The 1,472-nt window shown below is 63.0% G+C and overlaps 1 protein-coding gene across 1 annotated transcript in view; it reads right to left on the reverse strand.

Moving 5' to 3' along the window:
• Positions 1 to 633: 633 nt before the first annotated feature.
• Positions 634 to 1,472, reverse strand: part of LOC104077932 (C-X-C chemokine receptor type 2-like) — a 1,049-nt gene continuing 210 nt past the window's right edge. The window contains 1 exon segment of the mRNA XM_009579360.1: positions 634 to 1,472. This exon segment is cut by the window's right edge and continues 33 nt beyond it. Coding sequence (XP_009577655.1) covers positions 634 to 1,472 — 839 coding nt within the window.

Raw genomic sequence — 1,472 nt, forward strand, 5'->3', positions numbered from 1 at the left:
GATGGCTTTGTCCCCAGGTGGGACAGACATTGCACAGAGACCCCCACACCAGCAAGTGCCAGGACTTGGCTGGGTGGCTGTGGGGAGCAAGACCCGGGCTTGGGTCCCCTCTGGGGACGCACAGGATGCCAAACCTTCTGCAACAGCCTCTTGGGCAACAGCCCCTCCCTGGCCTGGAAGCAGGGTTACCCACACCTCGCCGGCACTGCCGCTTTGGCACTGAGGTGGGGAGCCCAGGACCCACCATCCCCGAAGATGTGCCCTGGCCCCATTCCGCTGTCTGCCTCCCCGTGGCAAAGAGGAGCCAGACCTGGATGACCAACCCACCAACTGCTTTATTGCTGGACAGCCGTCAGCCATGAACACCGTCCCCACAGCAGGGTCGCGGCGTCCCCGAAGTCACAGGTTCCACCCCAAAAAGCAGGGAGGTGGTGCTTGGCATCACTCCCCTGGCAATAGGGTCCTACCCTCTCGCTGCCCAAGCCTCCTTCCAGCCAGGGTCCAGCATCCAGTGGTGGCCCTGCCCATCCCTGTGGCATCACTGCCCGCATCCCAGGTAGCTGAGCGAGGGTGCTGGAGTGCATGGGGTGCTGGGACCTGCTGGCAGCCGCAAGGGTCGGGTCCCAGCAGGGCTCAGAGGGTGGTGGAGGTATTGCCGGAGGTTGAGGCGTAGGAGGTGCGGCCATAGCGGGCCACAGCATCCTTGCTGATGAGCCCACGTTGCGCCAGGATCTTGAGGAAGCTGTTGCGAAACTTCTGCCCGATGAAGGCATAGATGATGGGGTTGATGCAGCTGTGGGCGAAGCCCAGGACCTGCGTGACGGAGAGGGCCGTGTCGATGCGGTTCCTCCTTTCGCAGGTCTCGGTGATGGCCCGCGTCCTCATGAGAGTGTCGCTCACCAACGTGATGTTGTAGGGCAGCCAGCAGATGAGGAAGACCAGCACCACAGCAAAGATGACCTTCATGGCTCGCTGCTTCTGGGTGTTCTTGGTCTGCAGGAGGGTGTGGATGGTGACACCGTAGCAGAAGAGCATCACCAGGAGGGGCAGGGCGAAGCCGAAGGTCTGCGGCAGGATCCGCAGCACGACCCGCCCAATGCGCTCGTAGCACACGGTGCCATTGCTGGGTGAGGGGAAAGCCTCGCGGAAGAGCAGCACGGGCAGGGAGAGCAGCACGGAGAAGACCCATATGCCCAAGCAGACAAACTTCACCCAGTGCCTCTTCTCGGTGGCAGCCCGGGTGGCGTAGACGATGGCCAGGTAGCGGTCCACGCTGATGCAGGCCAGCAGCAGGATGCCACTGTAGAAGTTGGCCTCCTGCAGCACAGAGATGGCTTTGCACATCACGGTGCCGAAGACCCATTCGTGGGCTCGGTAGGCGGCCCAGAGTGGCAGGCTGAGGGCAAAGAGCAGGTCTGCCACGGCCAGGTTGAGCAGGTAGACGTCGGTGACGGAGCGGTTGGTGTGGCTGG

The sequence above is a fragment of the Fulmarus glacialis genome, unplaced genomic scaffold (assembly GCF_000690835.1).
Source record: "Fulmarus glacialis isolate BGI_N327 unplaced genomic scaffold, ASM69083v1 scaffold23550, whole genome shotgun sequence".
Lineage (NCBI taxonomy): Eukaryota > Metazoa > Chordata > Aves > Procellariiformes > Procellariidae > Fulmarus > Fulmarus glacialis.